Source organism: Odocoileus virginianus, chromosome 11 (genome assembly GCF_023699985.2).
Source record: "Odocoileus virginianus isolate 20LAN1187 ecotype Illinois chromosome 11, Ovbor_1.2, whole genome shotgun sequence".
Classification (NCBI taxonomy): domain Eukaryota; kingdom Metazoa; phylum Chordata; class Mammalia; order Artiodactyla; family Cervidae; genus Odocoileus; species Odocoileus virginianus.
This window is the reverse complement of record NC_069684.1, coordinates 25,677,645-25,697,048: the sequence shown is the minus strand read 5'-3', so window position 1 is coordinate 25,697,048 and position 19,404 is coordinate 25,677,645. Positions and strand designations below refer to the sequence as shown.

Here is a 19,404-nt window from a genome sequence, read left to right as displayed (position 1 = left end):
AATTCACTCTGCAGTGTTCTAAGTAAAGGACCGGAGTCAAGTTCAGATGGCTACAAAAATTTTACTTAAGACGTAAAGCGAGCCAAAAAAACAAAAACCACCACCAAAAAAAAAAAACAAAAACAAATTTTCCTACTACTGACAAACTACCATACCGTGCCTTGGCATACATTCAACTGGGCTCTATGAAAGACTCACGAATTAATATTAAAATTCTCCATTAAAAGGAAAAAAGAAAGTGTAGAATGCCAGCTGGAAATACGATATAGCCAACCAAACTATTTCCCTCCCAGAAATTATCCCCCGCCTTCTATGTAAGTATGACTACACTTTACCTTTTGTTTTAAAACAAAACAAAACTATTGGAGTTGAGTCAAAAGTAACAAAACAGCACACTGTTCAACTTCCATTTTGTTAATGGCCTAATTTCAACAAGATCTGCTATAATCTTTAAGAGTGCTGCAGTCGTGCGCAGCGCGGTCTTGCGCGGCGTGGAGTGGCCTAGGGCCCGGCCCGGGAAGGACTAGGGGTCGGAGTGGCAGTGCCTTGCCCAGCCGGGTTGGAGTGGGGTGGCCGGGACGGCAGTGCGCGGCCCGTGGAGGAGTAGGGGGCCGAGGTGGCAAGACCAGCGTACTCTCCCTGCCCCGGGAGGCCAGCGCAGCGGCCGCAGCGCGTCCGGCCCTCCTGCATAGTCCTCCTGCATAGGGAGGATGGACACGAGGCCGCCGAATCTGCGGACCTGGAAATGTCACTCTCAGAACACATTTTGTGACGCGTCGCTGGCGAATAGCACAAAAAGCTAAGAATATATCGGGCATGCACGGCTTGGAGGGACCGGTCGCCGCTCCCACCCCCAAGTCCCGCGACCCAGGTTGTGGGAGAGGGAAATGACAACCGGCCCCGGCTCCCTTTCGGCGCGCGTCCGCTCACTTTTCCGCGCCGGCTCCTCGGCCCCAAGTTAGCTAAGAGTCCGAGCGTGGCGTCCGGCGCCGTGATTCAGCAGCGCCGGCGGGGGGGCGGGGGGGCCGGCACCAGGTTCGGAAAAGGTCACGGAGAGCCGCGGGCGCCACCAGAGCCCGGATTCGGAACGCGCCGGGCAACGGCGGGAGCCGGGACGGCGGCGGGCTCCTACCTTTCCTGCTTTTCGGGGAGCTCCGCTTGCTCCGGGCGCTGGCTCGCTCTTCCTCAATCGCAGCTGCTATCTCGGGGTTGTCTTCCCCATTGTACCAGACCAGGAGCTCCTCGCCCGGCGCAATTGGCTGCGGGGAGAGAAGAGACAGGCGACGGGCCAATCAGAGCGGCGTTTGTTGACGGGGCGGGGCGGGGCGGGGCGGGGCAGGCGGGCGGCGCTCTCGACCGGGCGGCGCGCCGGAGGCCAACCCGGCAGGAAGGGCTCCTCCGCTTCGGCGGCAGCGAGCCGGGCAGCAAGGGAAGGGACCCTCTGCTGGAGGGAGGACCTCACTTCCTGGCCGCCTCCTCCCCCGGAGTCCGTCCGGTGGAGGTCGGGATCTGATAGGACCGGTTTAAACTTAAACTGCTTTATGCTTCAGAATCTTACTCTTAGAAGCCTCAAGACTACCCACGCAGAAAGAAAAAAAACAAAACAAAACACGGAACCATATTGCCCATGAAATCTAAGCTGATGAGAAAATGTAAAGCGTAGTTTAAAAGAACCGGGTAGTCTGGAAAGAGACGTGCTGAAAACTAATTATCAGCGCAGGTTTCAAGAGTACAAGAGCAAGTTAAGCATAAGAACCACATGCCGCTGCACACTTAAAAACGCACCGCTAATTATATCACGGAGATGCTAAAAGAGGCGGTGCGGAGGACGTGAGCGCCCTGGCAGCGCATTATCTCTGCGCTGCTGCCAATCTGCTCCGGTCCTTGGAGGATTCGCTGCCTTATCCTCTGTACTACACTTCGAGTCTACAAGACAACTTTGAAATTTAGAAGGAAATGCCTATAAATATCTCACGTGTCAACTCCTAAAACATTAATTCTTAAAGCCATGTATACACCATCATGCGGATTATACATAGAGAACAAGATCTTGAAGAAAAGATAATACTGACTGGAAAGATTACACTCCTAAATAAAACTGAAGCAAATGGCTTATTGGTTTCTCTCACGATGACTCATCTGTCAAAAAGTTCCAAGATTATCAAAACAAGTAATATTCCACCAATAACCCCGTGAATAAAATAAAAATCCATGAGTCCAAGCTGACATGAATGAATAAACAGTCAAGTAAATAAGGAAAACTCTTCCTTCAGTAGATCCCAACTAATCAATGAAAAAGAAATAATGGAATTAGAAAATCACAACTAGACATTCATGACAGTAATAACTGATGCAGGCAAGAATCATCAATAGATGCTAAAACCAGTAGATGAAAGTTTGAAGAATAATATAGTATTTGCATGGTCTCAAAATATCTTCCCATAAAACATTAATGACTAAGTGAAAAACAGTATAAGTCATCAACATCATATGCCTCTTGATACAATGCACAGAAAAGAACACAGCATCACCTCTGGGATTTCTGCCCCAAATACATAAATGTGAATTAATCATAATGAAGCTTAACAGAAGGCCAAACTGTAGGGACATTCTACAAAATTACTAATCAGTTCTCTCAAAACTGAAAGGTTATAAAAGACAAAAGACTAAGGTGCTGTCCAAACTAAGGAGACTAATGAAACATTACAACTGAATGCCACGGAGTTTTCTTTGCCTAAAAAGACATGATTGGAACAATTAACAAAATTTGAATAAAGTGTGAAAGTGTGTTATTTTCTCAGTCGTGTCCAACTCTTTGGGACACCATGGACTGTAGCCCTGCAAGCACCTCTCTCCATGTAATTCTCCAGGCACGGATACTGAAAGTGGATAGCCATTCCCTTCTCCCAAGGATCTTCCCCATCCAGGGATCGAACCCTGATCTCCCACATTGCAGACAGATTCTTTACTATCTGAGCCATCAGGAAAGTCCCAGGAATACTGGAGTGTACAGATGAGCTAATAAAATACTGTGCTAGTGTAAGCTTCCTGATTTTGATCACTGCGCTATACTTACAAAAGAGGACTGGATACCCTCGTTTTAGAGGCAGGAGAATTCCTGCCTATGATGAGAATTCCATCTATGATGTCAGCTTAGAAACAACATAGTTCTTCAACATACCTTCTATTCTAGATAAAGCCTTTGAAAGTAAATATTTTGTTTCATTCTTTGCAGAACTCAGTGATTATGTTATCCAAATTTTAAAATATTCTAAATTCTTTAAGATAAAAGAACAAGCCACTGTTTCCTCTGTTTCCCCAAGGATGACTCAAACTTGTTGTTTTTGTCTTTAAACCAATGTGTTTTCCTTTCTTGAATCAGTTATATCTAAACCAAAAAAAAAAAAAAAGTATAAAATTATATAAAACATATAAAATTTTAATGCATTAAAATATCCATTACCAATGCCTTTTGGTACCCTTATGAGATAACCTGTTTCTGTTGAAGGAATGAGCTTCTGTAAGTCAACTAATTCTAGTTCCAAGTGTATAGTATGCTTCTCTATGTTTTAATTACAAGTCACATATTTATAAAATGGTAAAGTGATATATATATAATCACTTGAAGTTATTAGAGTTTGCAGAAATATGTAGTGTTAAATAAAACCAAAGTAAAAAAGAACATGAAAAGGAGTGAGGAAAAAATCTATCACCCATTTAATCCTAAACAAAACAGCCTAACCAGAACACTGACTAGAAAAACCCACCAGACCTCTTCAAGATTCCTCCTCGACTCAGCCCAAGTGTTCACATTTATTCCACTTCAACCTTCTGCAAAGTACTAACTGTACTAGCAACAGGAAGAAGTTGATAAATATCAGAACAAACTCTACTTAGGAGGGTACTCTTGTGTAGATGCTAAAAACACAAAACATCCCAATATCTGTCTTTACCACTAATACAAAATTTCTAAATGGTTAATGAGCAAGGAGATCAAACCAGTCAATCCTAAAGGAAATCAACTCTGAATATGCATTAGAAGGACTGATGCTAAAGTTGAAGTTTCAATACTTTGGCCACCTGATGAGAAGAGCCGACTCACTGGAAAAGACCCTGATGCTGGAAAAGATTGAGGGCAGGAAGAGAAGGAGGCGACAGGATGAGATGGCTGGATGGCATCATCGATTCAATGGACATGAGTCTGAGCAAACTCTGGAAGATAGTAAAGGATGGGGAAGCCTGGCATGCCACAGGCCATGGGGATGCAGAGTCGTGACACAACTTAAGAGACTGAACAACAACAATGAAGAACTGATGAATAGGTGAATGAATGGAGAGCAGGCTAACAATTAATCCTCAGGAATTTAAAACAGCGTTTAATCATATTACAAACAAAACCAGTGTTGAGATTTCTCAACTATCCAGTTGATAGCTGAGAAGGTGATACAGAGCCCAGAAGAATATCATCACATATAAGTTATTTACAAAACCTAACCCATATAAAGCTTAACCTTGCAGAATATAATCACTAGTAAAAGAATCTAAAACACCTGATGCATACTTGAGCAAAATCAAAGGTCAGGATTGGAGGTCTACAAAGATCAGAGCTACATTACTTCCAACAAAGAAAGGTAAAAATGACAGTACAGCTATTTAGTAACACTTTTGAGTACTTAGGTTAGACAAAGAACTCTTCACAGAATCTTGCACATGCTGGCTTGTTTAATTTTCATGACTGTATTATTAATGTTCAGCTTCCCCGGTAGCTCAGATGATAAAGAATCCGCCTGCAATGCAGAAGACCTGGGTTCGATCCCTGGATCAGGAAGATTCCCAGGAGAAGGAAATAGAAACCCACTCCAGTACTCTTGTCTGGAAATTCTCATGGACAGAGGAGCCTGGTGAGCAACAGTCCATAGGGTCGAAAAAGAGTCAGACATGACTTAGTAACTAAACAACAATAACAACATTATTAATTTTACTATTACATCCATTTTTACAGATGAGAAAATTAAGACAGAAGGTGTAACTTCTCATGTTTCCCTGTCTTCTTCCCTGTGCTTCTCGAAGGCAAAATCTGCTCACAAAGCAGTCTGCTCCAGAGTCCCTACTCCTACTCATGACACTATCGTACCTTGCCAAAAATAACAGCTACCATTTATTTAGTACTTACCATGTGCTAGAACTCTACCCACAATCACCTATGCAATCCTCTTGATAACCCTCTGAGGTCAATATATAATTATCTGTATCTTACAAACAAAGAAACTGAGGCACAGAAAGTGACTTGCCTAAGGCTGCACATCTGGTAAAATCACAGTGACTTGCCTTGGGTCTCAGAGCAAGTGAGGATTTAATCCAGGAGTCTGGCTCCAGAGTTCACTCCCAAACACTATTCTCTCTTGCTTCTCAATGGTTCTCGGCTTTGCCATCAGAGATGAACACATCTCAACTTCAAGTCTGATGAAAGCATTGCCAAGTGTCCCAGCATCTCCCTGAGCTTCCTCTGCCCTGGAACCTCATTTCCACTCCCTTGACTGTCTCATATGCACCATTAATTGGTATTTCCTCTCCACCAGGATTCTCCTCACTGATGTAATCAGATGTAACTTCCACTTTAAATAAATTTGAGAAACAGAATGAATTCTTGAATCAAATTGTGAATCCAATCTCAGACTCCAGTGTAACAAAACTGTACAGTAATGCCTACCAGGAAATCATGGCAGAAAAGTCATCCAGCAGAAAGAAAATGGGAAAGAAGGTTATAGAAATTTTAAATAAGAAAGTACTACAAAGAAATATTTCCTGCAGGAACTAGAAGCAAGAATGTGGGTTTAGATGAGAAAAACGACAAACCAACTGGCTAAAGGCGACAGGGAAAAATACAAAGGAAAGCAAAACAGCTCTAAAGATAACTTGCCAAGTTCTAGTACTAGACACAGTCAAAACTCAGCATGCTGCAAAGATGACCATCATCTTAAATGCCTGCCCATCAAAGAGTTTTCAGCTCCACGGAGATTAAGTTTTTTCAAAGACTAGCCAGCAATCTATGTCATTTTTAATGGAAGTAAGTGAATAAAGGAAACCTGCCTTGCAGCAATTTTAGCAAACATATCTAATCCAGAAAGCAAAGAGCAACAATCCTCTCTCTTTAGAGCTGCAAGACTCAGCCTTTGGGAACATTTCTGTGTACGATGAGTGCAGATTTGCCTTCCAGGAGAACATGGAAATGAGGGAGACAGATGTGGGCTTGCTTGTTGCAGAGATAACAACCCTTCCAAATTCTAACTTCCCGGAATGTACTCAGTGACCTCTGACCTCACCACAAACTCTAAAAAATGATTTTCCTCTTTTTTTATCTCCACTATTAACGTCTCCAAGTATAACTTTACCAGAAGTAAGAAAGATGTTCTGTTTAATTTTCATTCTGAACAAAATTCAGGGAAAAGATGGGGCTTCCCTGGTGGCTCAGTGGTAAAGAATCTGCTTGTCTAGGCAGGAGAAACGGGTTCAGTCCTTCATCCGGGAAGATCCCACATGCCATGGAGCAACTAAGCCCGCACGCCACAACCATCAAGCCTGTGCTCCAGAACCCGGGTGCCACAACGACTGAGCCCACGCGCTGCAACCACAGAAGTCTGCGTGTGCCAGAGCCTATGCTCCGCAGCAAGAGAAGCCCCACGATGAAAAGCCTGCACTGCAACTGGAGAGCAGCCCCTGCTCACTGTGACAAAAGAAAAGCTTGAGCAGCAACAAAGACCCAGCACAGCCAAAAATAATAAATAGATACACTCACATTAAAAAGTTAGGCAAAAGAAAAGCTAATCCAAAGCTACACTAGATTGAAGACTAAGAATGTGTTTTCTGTTAATGGAGAACTACCAGAGCTGTTGAGAGTTTCGTACAGTTAGATAAACTGGCCCGTCAGACAGTTCCCAATGCATTTGTGGCTTAAGAGAAGAATCTGCCACATGCTTAACTCATCAGTATCAATAAAGATGCTGTATGTAATTACTTAACACAATCTTCATGCTTTAGTGCCCTTCCTCACATAAGCAGTGGCAACTGTATAATTAAAACACAGACCTTTCAGGGTGGTGAATCCCATTCAACTATAACCCTTTCAAGGTCTGCACAGCTGTTACTGATAGCCATGACTAACGACAGCATTTGCAGAAATGCATGTAGAATATCTAACAGCAGACTAATTCTAATACTCTTACCTTTAAAGTTTTATAGTAAATGGCCCTGTTGATTTCCAGTGGAAATAAATTTTGCTCTTCTCCTGAGCAAGCCCAATTCACATAGCGCAGCCAGTTCCCCTTCTCTGGATCAGTGGCATCAATGCACATCCATCCCAAATTTGGGTAGTAGACCTTCGATGGGGGAAAAGGACAACTGTTAAAATAGGGTATCTTTTAAATGTCTTCATTTTCAACTTCTAAGACAATTCCTGTTCATTATATGGAAGTACTCCATAAAGGATTTCACATCAACAGAATAAGCAGCATAAAAAAGGAAAATAAAAATGAAAACTGAGGTCCAAAATGACACAATCCTCATTAGTTATTTTTCTATTTGGGTGTAATTTTTTTCTCCTAAACTTTATGTGCTATATAATAAGTGTGCTTGATGGTCTCCAAATCCTTCACAAACATGAACACAAAGCCTAACGATAGCTCTCCTCCCCATATAACAGAGGAAGTGAGAGCCTGCAGCAGTGATCCCCAGTACCCGAATGCCCTGAGCATCCTGGGCTGTTCAGCAATTCGAGAGTGGCAGTCCAGTCCTGCTGGGGTCCACAGCTTAGCAGGCGCCTTTGCTACAGTGCTGACAGAAACTTCAGTAAGGAAGCATGCAGTGTGAACCTCCATGTGGGTGACGGCATGATGCTTCTTCTGCAGACTCTGTTGACTTTAAACACTTCTCTACCCAGAGAATCTGTATTCTGGGAAATATCAGTCTCCTTCTGAAACAAGACCAAAATCCCGACCTGTCTTTGAGGAGACAGATCAACTCCACACTTGCAAGACAGAAGCCCTCCCTGATCATCCCCTCTCCATCAACTCCTACTCCTAGAGGCCTTTGGCTCTCATTCCTTCATTTAAAGAGAGTCTACTGAGCAGCTGTTTCTTACTTTGTAGATACACACATACATACATACATCTATGTTCTACTTTCCCAAATTTAGACTGTAAAACACTTGATTAGGTACTGAAATAGAATCAATTGGTGACAGTCTGTCGGAAACAAAGCAAAAGAAATGAGTCTTCTACTTTCTCCTTTGCAAGAAAGGAGAGAATCTTAATGCTTCCATTTCTTTCCTACAGTCAAGACCATCACCGCTCAAGTCTTCTTTTCACGTTAAACACTGTTTGTTTACTGCAGGTTTCTTTCCTTCAGGAACAAAGCCCCCATCCTTGGCTCCTCTGGGCATGCCTGTGTCTCCCAGTCCAGGACTGCCAGGGCAGTGCCCAACATACTGGCCATGAACAACACTTTCTTCCTGCTAGGGGTTAGACGTCTGGCATAATGCTGCAGGCTTTCCATGCTATCTCATTTAACCTTATGCATCAGTTTCATTATTACCCCTTTTTGCCACATGTGGCAATTAAGGATCAAAGATTATATAACTTTCCCAAAGTCACTCACTTAGTGAGTAGTAAAGATGACCTTAATCCCAGCTCTGCTTGACCTCTATTTATCAGTGCCTTCCTTGACCATCCCAGCTAAAACTATGAAGCCTTCTCTTCCCATCAGCACCCCCAGTTATCTAGTCATCTCCTGATTTATTTTTCTTCATGGTACTTGTGCTCTTATTTTGCTACTTAGTAACTGTTTCCCCACACCACAGTATTAGCTCCATGAGAAGACATTTGATTCACTGTAGTGAATCAAATAAGACATTTCATTCACTGTAGTACCTCTAAGACCTTGCCCAGTGCCTGGCAGAGAGTAGGCTCTCAACAAATAACTATGAAATTAATGAAATGATATTATCATATACAAATGTATAACTGTCATCATTTAATGAGCACCTACTATGTGACAGGGATCATGCTAGAAAGTGCTTTGCAGTTACTTTATTTACTACCCACAAACTGTCAAGGAGAGTATTTTCACTATCCTGTAAGTACCTACAGTGAGTTTACTCAGCAGCTGGCTGTTTACTATAACACCTCTCTGCACCACCTAAAAAGAGGCTATACAGGTCACATTTGACTCCTTTTCAAATTCACTGTCACACTCATTCTCAGCTCGCTACAGACAAGCAGGCACACACACACTCTTCACCCTTGAAAACAGAGAAAGTGCAGGCCCACATGGTATGTGTAGAAGAGACAGAATCACAATACAAAACTTAAACTTTACACACCAAAATAATTTAAGGTACTTTACTTTAAAATGCTTACGAGATAACTTTTGCCAAGTTTGCCAGTATGATAAAATAACAAAAATGGGAATCTTTAGTTGGGTCTTTTAAGAGTGTCAGTCCATACTGGTTACTTTTTAATAACTTAGGGATGAAAAGTCTTGTTTTGATTTATCATAGGAGACAGCAGAGTTCCCACACACTCCCACGCACATAATGACACAGCTACAAACACTGCAGAGATAGTGCTGGAAAATCCCACACAGTTAAAGGCAGTTGGAAAGAAGTAACAAGAGTCTACTTACCACCTGGAGGATAACAATAAGACTGTGCTGGAATTTCCTGGCTGGCAGGTCAATAATGACCCTTGCAAAGAGCAAGGTGTTCCACTTGAGTAACGTTTTTATGTAGAGCTCATTTTGTTACAAAGGAGACTAAGGAATCTACTAAGTCATACTTAAACTAAAATGCTCAATTTTAGTATACTAACGCATACATATGGAATTTTAAAAGATGGTAACGATAACCCTGTATGCAAAACAGAAGAAGAGATACAGATGTACAAAACAGACTTTTAGACTCTGTGGGAGAAGGCGAGGGCGGGATGTTCGGAGAGAACAGCACTGAAACAAGTATACTATCAAAGATGAAACAGATCACCAGCCCAAGTTGGATGCATGAGATGGGTGCTCAGGACTGGTGCACTGGGAAGACCCAGAGGGATGGGATGGAGAGGGAAGCGGGAGGGGGGATCGGGATGGGGAACACATGTAAACCCATGGCTGATTCATGTCAATGTATGGCAAAAACCACTACAATATTGTAATTAGCCTCCAAAGAATAAAAATAAATGGAAAATAAATAAATAAATAAAATGCTCAATTTTATAGAAAAGATTTTATAGAAAATTTTAGATTTTATAGAAAAGATTTTATAGATTTTATAGAAAAACACTTCAGTTTTTTAAAATGTGCAACTAGTAATTCACAAAGAAAAATACATGGCCAAAATCTCAAGGAAAAAAAGTAAATTTACCTAATAATCAAAAATAAGTAATTTTTTAAACTCGCAAATGGTTAAAAATTGTTTTTTAAGGAGAAAAAAAAAACACACACAGAATTAGAAAGCAGACATTCTCCCAAAATGCTGATCAGAAAATAAATTGGTATCTTTTTTTTTGGATCAAACTAAGCAATACTGACTAAATAACTTTAAAATTCACACACTTTAATCAGCATATACACTTGTAGGAATTTATTCTCATGAGATACTGGGCAATCACACCAAGATGTATGCACAAAGATGTCCACAGCAGTGTGGTTTACCATAGACTCATTGTGAAATGGAGAACACCACAGATTAGCTCAGTACGGTAATACTGGAATATAGTGGAATACTAGACAGAACTTAAAAAATACTGTTGTATGAATGACTAACTGACTCATGTGAAACTTTTACTTTCTGTAATCTTTGTATTAAGAATTTTCTCAGTAATAAACAAACATTATCTCTATAATTGGGAGAAAAAGATGACCAGAAGATGTAGAAATATAAATAATCAGTAGAAAAGACAGTCATAATACACTGATGATTGAATAAAGCCATTTATAAAAAGTATGTTTTAAACATATGAATATATGAAGAGGAAAATGATCTGAAATCTAAATGCGTGAATATGTTAATGGTTTCCTCAGAAAAATGTGATTCTTCATAATTTTCATTTTCTCTCTTCTGCTTATCTGAATTTTCTACCTTCCCTCCACTGATTTAGTGTAATCTTTAAGTAAAAAGGGAAGAGGGTGGGGAGAGCAAGCTAGGAAGGCAGCCAAGCTCTGCTGAATGCTAGGCTCAGACTCCCATCCTCTTCTCATCACTGTCACCTTCATCATCACACACACATCTTTAAAAAAATATGTAGCCTTCTCATTTTCACTGAGTCTCACCTGTAATTGAAACTGGGATTAAAATGTGTTTTCATACAATTTCTACCTTAGTTGGAATTCCAACTGGTTTCCAACCAGAGTTAACTTCAGTGACTGATACACAGAACCTATCTCTAAAATGTGACAGAATTACACTCAATACATGTGCAAGTTACGAGACTGCACATGTACCACCACACCATGAAGTCAGGGTGGGGAAAGACAGGGAGAATGAGACTCCTGTCCTTTCAGGTAGAGACAGTGCAAAGACAGGTCAAACTCACACCCCAGCTCTAACTCAACAATGTTACATAACAAATCTATTTCCACATCCTTATAAGGACCGAGAAATACTCAGCTGACTTGATCCTAAGGAGAGATACTTCCAAATAATCAATAGTTTTTCCTCTGTAAACAGTCTCTGTTTACAAAGCAAGGGTACCTAATTATGTACTATTATAATTTTTTACAAGTTGACTTTCAAATAGAAATACTCTACTTGAAGAGAAAGAAAAGCAGGCACTTCTACACCAAGCATTATTAACCTTTACAAGAACCCTGTGAAATATTAGTAAGCCCCTTTTATAAATGGGGACACTAGGGAAAGATGGGCCGGTAATTTTACTAGAACAGTGAAGTCACTAAAAGTCAGAAGTGAAGAAGTGAAGTGAAAGTCACTCAGTCGTGTCCAACTCTGCAATCCCATGGACTATACAGTCCATGGAATTCTCCAGGCCACAATACTGGAGTGGGCAGTCCATCCCTTCTCCAGAGAATCTTCCCAACCAAGGAATCAAACAGAGGTCTCCTGCATTGCAGGTGGATTCTCTACCAACTGAACTATGTGGGAAAATCAAAGTCAGGATTCAAACCTGGTTCTCCCATCTGTGCCTGCATTTCTGCTTCTTTTCTCTTTCCAATTTCCTCATCCCATCCTTAACCTTCCCTAGGTCATCAAGGCCTAACCTCCTTTCTGTCCCTACCACTAAACAGACTAGCTATTAACTCACTGTCAAACAGAATGTAATTCTCACATCACTCAAATCCCACTGAATTGAATCCAATCATTTCAAAAGCCATAAAATAATGTAAACTCATATTTCAGTACAAGGATGTTCAGTCACTCAGAGTGGGTTGACATTTCCTACTCCAGGGGATCATTCCAACACAGGGATTGAACCCATGTGTCTTGCATTGCAAGCAGATTCTTTACCACTGAGCCATTTAAAAATTTCATATAACCCTAGAAATCGTATGCAAAATGTTTTGTGTTTATATACATTTGTATATTTGCTGGGGAGATTTTCAAAGGGGTCCACGACATGCCAAAGACTAAGAATCTCTAGGTAGACTCTGCTAGTGGGAAGATCACTGAACAGGCAACCATGAAACCTGGGCATCCTGACTAACAGTCTCAGACCCCAAGCAAGCCACCTGCTCTCAGATCTGTCATCTGTGTAAAGATTTAGGGTGTTTCTAGTATTCTTTATTCCACAAAAAAAATCCCCACAGGGTACTGTCATTCATCTATATAATACCACAAGTATTATACGCCAAGCTCAGTGCTCCAGAACTGAGGACAGTGCCTGTCACATGGTAAGCTTAACAAAGAGGGGTTAAATAAGCAAATAAACTCTCAATTTCCTCCTTGCACCATAACAAGCTGTCAATCTAGTTACAAGTTCACTTATTCAGAAAGATGGCTTAATTCTCTGTACTTCAACATCCCCACCCTCCTGAAGGTACTAAGAGAAGAATAAGACTGATGCAGCAGTTTCTGTGACAAACAACTCTATGGCTAGCCCACTTTTAAGTAACAAGTTCAAAATCTTTGCACTTCTATTAACCACACTGCTTCACAGTTAACCTAAGACCCCTGACATCACCACGTTCACTCCTTCTCTCTTACACACACAGACAAGGGCTCAGCAGACTCTGCAAAGGGCCAGAAGTATTTTCAGTTTTACAAGTCATATGGTCTCAGTCACAACTGTTCATCTTGGCCACTGCAGGGCAAAAGCAGCCACAGACAACATGTAAACAAATGAACATTGCTGTGTTTCAATAAAACTTTATTAATGAACTGAAGTTTGAATTTCATATACTTTTCATGTATCACAAAACACTTGATCTTTGTTTAAACCACTTGAAAATGTAAAAACCATTCTCAGCTCTCGGACTGCAAAAAACAGGTGGCAGGCTGGATCCCCCCCATGAACAAGGTCTTTTCTTGGGACATTCTGCATGGTTTAGAAGTTGGAAAGGAGCAGTAAGAGCTGAGTGGTACTTTCTGATAAAAGGTTCTACAGAATCAACTGGTTGACTTCTCTACTCTCTTTTATAGTTTTGCTCCATTTTAAAATTAGAAATACTCTGAAATTAGAAGAACTAAGATAGCAAAAATTATGAAATGTGCTTGTTAGTATCTGATCATAACAGTGTTGAATAATAAAAAGTATGCTTTCACTTCTGAAAAAGAAAACTATTCAATATTTAAAGTCTCCTCATTATACGGAAATAATTTCTCTATGAATATTAACTGAAATGCAATTCTATTTCTTCTCTCTACCCTCTGGACTCAAGATTTGTTGCCTGAATAGTAACATACGAATCAAAGCAGTGGACTCAGTTTTCATTGATAAGAAAGGGGGGGGGAACTATCAAAAAACATCAACAATACTGGTTCTAAAAAGCTAGGAAGGAATATTCACCCCTGGTGGCTATGTAAATTAGTACAATCCCTTTGGAGGTCTGTTAGGAAAATTTACCGAAACTTAAAATGTACATAACTTTTGACTCAACAATTATACTTCTAGGAATTCATCTTAAAAAGATAACCAGACAAGTGAGCAAATATGTGTATACAATTAGTTTCATACTTGGAAGAACTTGGGTTTCTCTTTTAATATTATTGAAGTAGAGATGACTTGCAGTGCTGTGTTCATTTCTGCTGATACAGCAAAGTGATTCAACTATATACATATGCATATTCTTTTTCATTATACTGAATATAGTGCCCTCTCCCATACAGTAGTACCTTGTTCTCTGATCTTATACTAGCATCTGCTAATCCCAAACTCCCAATCCTTCTCTCCCAAAGAATTATTAATATCATGAAAAGATTAAAACTACTTACATGTCCACTAGTTTAACAGTGGAAGGACACAATTGAATTCTAGGTAGCTATAAGAAATAATGATGTGGACAAGTATTTGACGTGGGATGTACATTTGACATGTACACATCTACAACATATTAAGATAAAAAACATGTTACAAAACTATACAGTTTGATCTCAACTGTGTGTGAAATGTCTAGATATGGTGTTTGCATAGGTGCCTGTGTGAGAGAGACAGAAGAAAAACAGAGGCAAAGAAGCAGAGTTAAAGAATGCACACCATGATGTTGACAGGTGATTTTTACTTTCTCATTTATAATCTTTTGTTTATATTATTTCGCAATGACCATGTATTACTTTCATAATTTAAAAATGACTTATTAGAAGGTACAACACCATGAGTGGCCCCTAATGTAAACCATGGGCTCTGGGCAATAATGGTGTGTTCACTGTAACAAATGCCCCATTCTGGTGGAAATGAAGCCAGTGAGGGAAGCTGTGTGTGCATGTCTCATGGAGGTGGGAGGGGGGACAGGGGGGAGAAGGACATATAGAAACTCAACTTTCTGTTCAATTTTTCTGCTAACCTAAAGTGCTCTAAAAACTAAAGGCTATTTTTTAAAAAGATATATTAAAACATGTAAACAGTTCAAAAGTGTGTGTGTGTGTGTGTGTGTGTGTGTGTGTGTGTCGCACTGGGGGGGGGGGGGGGGTACATGAAGTCCGGTGTTTGGCCTGCCAGCAGTTCCCCACCAGGAACTGACCACAGAGTACTCTCTTCTTTTCAGAACCTGACTGTTCCATGCATTCACCCTGAGGATACTCTCCTGTTTCTCTCCTGTTATTTCTGATATAATAGCATGCTTTCAGTGGAAACTTAAGAGGACTGAAGGCTGCATAAGATAATCAAGGGCTCAAGAAAAGCAATTTAACACTTTCTCATAGATTAGCTTTAAAATGGAGTTCTAGTGGAGGCAAAAGACCAGGCTGCTAAAAGATAAACTGGTCTTAAGGGGCTTTAATGGAAGAACAAATGCCAAATGAGATTTTAATGATAAGCAGTATCTGTGACATTAAGAGGAGGCATTCTGATGCAAGTCAGAGGACAACACCAAAGTTAGAAAAAGTTAATGGGAAAATACTATATTTTACCTTGATTTTTATTTTCTTTATAATAAATACATACATTATAATTTTTGCTTCCTATACTTTGCCAAATACATACTTCCACATGTGTATGTCAAATGTATCTATTTTAACATGGCAAAAAGGTTTAGAGGTTTCTATGTGGAATATAGACCTCAGAGTTGAAACCATCTGAATGACATCCAATTTTTTTTTATTGCAGGGAAGAAAACCCAGCCTTGACAAGAACTAAATATTTAAACCTGATTAACAAGAACTGGCCAGAGAAGGCAATGGCATCCCACTCCAGTACTCTTGCCTGGAAAATCCCATGGACAGAGAAGCCTGGTAGGCTGCAGTCCATGGGGTCGCTAAGAGTCGGACACGACTAGCCAACTTCATTTTCACACACTGGAGAAGGAAATGGCAACCCACTCCAGTGTTCTTGCCTGGAGAATTCCAGATATGGGGGAGCCTGGTGGGCTGCTGTCTATGGGGTCGCACAGAGTCGGACACGATTGAAGTGACTTAGCAGCAGTAGCAACAAGAACTGGCAGTGTTATGAGGATTCCCAACTATGGCAGAATATAAGAAGTATCTTAAATTAACAATGGGATGTTAACAGGAAAAACTGAATCTCTAATATCTAATATATCATGGCTCCAAATATATCATGGCTCCAAATTATACTTTTTAAACAAGTTACTATAAATTCATACTTTAACAATTTCAAGGGAAATGAAACCTAATTTACAAAAGGCACTATTAGTAATTTATATAAAATGCCCAACAATATCAAATTGTATGTTGAGTAAAGCAGGTACCACAAACTTAGGTTTAATATTAATGACATTTGTTCAACCTTAGATACACACAGAACTAGAGTACGTGTTTTCTGGTTCCTCACCAGGATTAATGCTAACCTGACAGAGCATGTTTGTTGGTTTCCCTTGTGAAACTTCTAAAATTAAAAATACAATTTATTTTGGAACATAATTTTGTGGTTAAGACATTTTTAAGCATTTGGTCATTATCTTGAATAATTAAATTTTTTTTTGGTTGGGCATTTTTTCCACAAATACAGCACTCTCTTAACTCAAAAGTTGTGAAATAACAAAATAATTACTCCCATGGTAAATCATCATTTCCTAAGTCCCCTTGCATTAAATATCACTATATTTATTATAAGGGATTCAGAGAAACTCTCAAAATTACTGAGAGAAACTGTCAGAATTCTCAAGGCAAGAAACACTGCTCACAGCACTGAGAAAAACAGCAACATACCACAGACGGACAAACGCCACAGAACTTCTTGACGGAAACTGTCTCCAGACATTTCCCAGGCGAATTTTATTTTTAGGCTTTTATATGTTTACATGTGAAACAGATGTGATTTCCACCTAAGTCAATCTGACAGGAATGCTTTTCCTCACCACCAAAAACACTTTGGCTTTCAAGGGAGTCATACCACTGAGTTCTACAAGAACCTGAGGAGTTTCATGGGGACTCCTAACCTGATTTAAATTTAACAGAAATGCTTAATTCATAGCCAACTCTTTAGGAAACAATAATAAAATATTTTATCTTCACAGCTTTCTTCGTGAGATTATTTTTTATTCTCCCCATTTTTAAATGGAGGGTTTTAGGGCCCAAAGGTTAAGGACCCTACCCAGGTCACAAAGGCAGGATTTGAACCCTGACTCAGTCAGTAAAAGAAGCCAGCTGCAATGCAGGAGACTGACTACAAAACAGTCAACCTAGGTTCGATCCATCCAGGTTCAACCCCTGAATGGCGAAGATACCCTGGAGAAGGAAACGGCAACCCATTCCAGTATTCTTGCCTGGGAAATCTCATGGACAGAGGAGCCTGGCAGGTCCATGATGGACACAGTTTAGTGACTACACACATCACCACCACCAAACCAATGAAACATTTCTAACTGCCTGTCAGGCAGCAGGACACATGGAGATTGTGGTTCTGCTCTGACAACACTCTCAGCACATGGGCCCATGAGGGGAGCTACTCCCTCTCATCTAGACAGCTTCCCTGCATAAGGAGTGTGTGAACGCTCTTCATCTTCCAGGATCATTGAAGAGAATGTGAAATGAACAGAATGAAAGCCTTTCTAAAAAGTCAAAGCACTAGACAAACATGGCTTCTCAGGTGGCTCAGTAGTAAAGAATCGCCTGCCAATGCCAGAGACACAGGTTCGATCCCTGGGTCAGGGAGACTCCCTGGAGAAGAAAATGCCAATCCACTCCAATATTCTTACCTGGGAAATCCATGGACAGAGAAGCCTGGTGGGCTATAGTCCATGAGGTAGCAAAAGAGCTGGACACTACTTAGGGACTAAACAACAAGAACTATATAAATACACAGTGTGCTAAGTTATGTCCAACTCTGAATGTTCCAGCAGCACACAGATTACTTCCTAAATGACAGAAAAGATCCTAACTGTGCTTTATTGATATTAGTGGCCACCTTGGTGTGTCTTTTACTGGTGTTCATCTGCAAGCCTATAAAGTGGCAGACCAAACTCTTGGCTTCAAAGCAAAGCAACCTGAACAAGGCAAATAAAACGCCAATTTGACATTTATTGTTAAGGACAGCCAAGCACTTTCAAACTACAAATGTAAATAGCAATCTGTATCTGAGGAAACACATTTTCTATTAAAAATATTCTTTATTCTAAAGAACACGTTAAGTTGACTGATTAATTTCAGAAGGTCAAATCCTGAGAAGATAGAATGAAATGTTTAAAAATGTACTGAACTCTGATAAGCAAAGGACAAGGATCATTTCTTACCTCCCACATGTATACATTATTCTTAACCTGAGATCTTTTTTTCTTGTCACCGACAAATGGCCCAAACTTTTTGCCTTTTAAAATTGGTTTAGTGGCCCAGACACCTAGAAAATAAAACCAGTAGTTTCACAATGCATTGTGGTTATTTTAAAAACTAAAGCACCAAAAGCAATTCAGTTTCACAAAATACTGAAAAGACTAGTCACCCTAAAAGCAAGACAATGTTAACCTAACTGAGATCACAGAAAATCAAATTAAATCAAATATTCAAAGGGGACTTTTACTTTTCTTCTTAACAGTCTTCTGTATTTTCCTAATAGCCTGTAAAGAATCTATATTGTTTTGTAAGTGGAAAAGATTATTTTATGGGTTTTTTTAATCTTTACATATAAAATTTACCCAGATAGCATAATCACCAACACTTGGAGAAGAGATAATCACAACAATTAAGAGAAAAAAAAACAAATGCAGTAAAAATGCAAAGTTTCTCTTTCTCCTTTTCTACAGATTTCAAATTGTAAAAAAAAAAAAAAAAAAAAAAACCTTAAATGTTATAAACAGTGTCCTGTAGTAAATATTTTTGACATTTGTTTGCTCTCTGCTCTGTTTTCTGAAAGGTTAAACAACTCACTCTTCAGAGTTTAAAACAACCAAGATATATGCTTCTTTGTGGTATTCTCAGGGGTATTTCTATATTCTTCACAGTGACCATAAGGCAAACAAGATGCAGAAGCAGTGGGTAAAACAGCAGGAGACACCCTAGTCAACAGACCCAGTGCCAGGGTGTCTCTTACTGACAGCACTGCTTTGAACATGTTCCCTTACCTTCTGGGCTCAATTTCCTCATGTATAGATGAAGGCTGTGGTCTCAGCCAGTGGCTCAGCTATGATGAACTAATTCCACCACCTCTAAGTCTGCTATGAATCCCATTTGATATCCCAGCTAATAACTAATTAGTGAAGAGAGAAAATCAACCACTTTCATGAACAAATTACTCACTGAATAATTTTCAACAAGAATTAGGAAAAGCATTTATTAAAAGTTTATTCACACACATA

General features: G+C 40.0%; 1 protein-coding gene across 7 annotated transcripts in view; it reads right to left on the bottom strand.

Moving 5' to 3' along the window:
• The window catches only part of PRDM2 (PR/SET domain 2), a 127,840-nt gene that overhangs the window by 72,239 nt on the left and 36,197 nt on the right, over nt 1-19,404 (bottom strand). For 6 of the 7 annotated variants that reach the window (XM_070474068.1, XM_070474071.1, XM_070474074.1 and 3 more), the window contains exons 4-6: nt 18,346-18,449; nt 7,224-7,376; nt 1,133-1,259 (exon numbers count right to left, since the gene is read on the bottom strand). In XM_070474068.1, the coding sequence (XP_070330169.1) occupies nt 1,133-1,259; nt 7,224-7,376; nt 18,346-18,449 (384 nt within the window). The remainder of the gene's footprint in view (nt 1-1,132; nt 1,260-7,223; nt 7,377-18,345; nt 18,450-19,404) is intronic. The other variant, XM_070474073.1, reaches the window with a different exon arrangement.